The sequence below is a fragment of the Lottia gigantea genome (assembly GCF_000327385.1).
Source record: "Lottia gigantea unplaced genomic scaffold LOTGIsca_1046, whole genome shotgun sequence".
NCBI classification, from domain to species: domain Eukaryota; kingdom Metazoa; phylum Mollusca; class Gastropoda; family Lottiidae; genus Lottia; species Lottia gigantea.
The window spans coordinates 7,328-9,166 of NW_008706865.1; the positions used below are offsets into that span (position 1 = coordinate 7,328).

Here is a 1,839-nt window from a genome sequence, read left to right on the forward strand (position 1 = left end):
GTTAATTGATGCCCAACCACTGGGTCATATTTGTTGTCATATATTATTTTGATGCAACTGGTATCTATTGAAATGAGACCCCCTCCCCAAGATATGTAGTTAGTTATCGATTTGACATCAGCAAATTTTGCTTTGTGCTATTTGACTAGTACACTGTGCATTCGGGCTTTTAATCTCATCCTAATAATGTCATGTGTCTTTACTAAACTTCAGAAAGAAAGTTTTACTGATAAACATTGTGAGATACTGTTTGGGGAGGTGATTTCAGCCGAGGAGGCGTTCGAGTCGCTGGATAAAGATGAGGATGGACAGGTACGTGTTATGCCCAGGGATTTGCCATGGTTTAGACTTTTTGTGTTTGGAACACATAGACTTAGACTAACGGTCAACATAGACTTAGACTAACGATCAACATAGACTTAGACTAACGATCAACATAGACTTAGACTAATGGTCAACATAGACTTAGACTAATGGTCAACATAGACTTAGACTAACCTTCAACATAGACTTAGACTAATGGTCAACATAGACTTAGACTAACGGTCAACACAGACTTAGACTAAAGGTCAACATAGACTTAGACTAACGGTCAACATAGACTAAGAATGATTGTCATCATGGACAGATTCATACTGACTGTAAACAAAGACCAAGACTGACTGTACACATGGACTAAGACTAACTGTAAACATATTAGCTATTTGGGCTCTCCAGAAGTATTTGATCGTTGATGAATGTATATTCCATTTTAATAGCAATGTGGATTAACCTGAAGTGTTTGGAATGCATATCTGAACGGTTATTCGGGCTCTCCCGTAGTGTTTAATAGTTGACAAATTCTTTTAGGCCTACCAAGTTATTTGTTATATCGATTCCCCTAAAGTGTTGCTGATTTGTGTATTCATTTTCGATATTTTGTGCATTATTTCAGGTAGATTTTGGCGAGCTTATGGAATTTATCCAGAGAACTGGAATTTGTATGTTGGATACCTTTCAAGGTTACAGTCGTCAAGAAATCTCCGGTTTTTCTTCCTTCGTTGAACGAGTTCAAAATACCATTTTACTCAATTTAAAACGTGTCCATACAAACGTAAGTAGATACTTGCTAGATTTGGTGGTTTAATCCATTAAGTCATCGAATCCATCAGTATATCAGACTATACATGACACCTGCAGTAGCAGAAAGAGTTGGTAAAAAAAAAGTTTGTAACAACAATGTACCGTACCTCATTTCATTTTTAAGATATTTCAAAATATGATTTCTCGACAATTTTTGCTCAGAAATATGTATCAGAAAGAACCAAATCAAGTGTTACATTTTCAAAATCTTTCGGGAGAACGTTTACGTTCAACAGTGCTTCCAAGTCTGTAATCTCAACAAATGTATCAAAACGCTTGGACATCTACTGCTAATGTATGTACTATACTATATTAAGACGCCAAGGATGCTACTGTTTGTGCTTCTTAGGGGGTCCCCTAATGAATGTTGTTTAATTTGTTTCAGAGGGGTTATAACGCCGTGAAAGCTTTCCTTCAATATCACGTGATCAATAAAGTGATGGTCCCGGAAGTAGAACCACGCAGAAACTAGGCTACAAACCGGACAAACCAGAACTTGAGAATTAACAGAGAATTAAAAACGGAAGTATAATAGACCTACCATAAAACCTGAAGTTGATATATACAGCACTCTTTTCCTTTTAACCATGTGTTATAACTATTTCAAAATGGACACGTCCTGTGACCATAATTATTATGTACGCATGTATTATATATTCAGACGTATAAAATTTTAAAGTGATACTACGTCTTAGAATGAACATAAAATTGAAGAAT

At 35.9% G+C, this 1,839-nt stretch overlaps 1 protein-coding gene across 1 annotated transcript; it reads left to right on the forward strand.

Annotated features, from left to right (window-relative positions):
* Nucleotides 1-186: 186 nt before the first annotated feature.
* On the forward strand, nucleotides 187-1,594 carry LOTGIDRAFT_176346 (hypothetical protein; the record flags this gene model as incomplete). Its single annotated transcript, XM_009046685.1, has 3 exons — nucleotides 187-312; nucleotides 935-1,093; nucleotides 1,508-1,594. 3 exons carry the CDS (start codon nucleotides 187-189, stop codon nucleotides 1,592-1,594), a joined length of 372 nt encoding a protein of 123 aa, XP_009044933.1.
* Nucleotides 1,595-1,839: the final 245 nt, after the last annotated feature.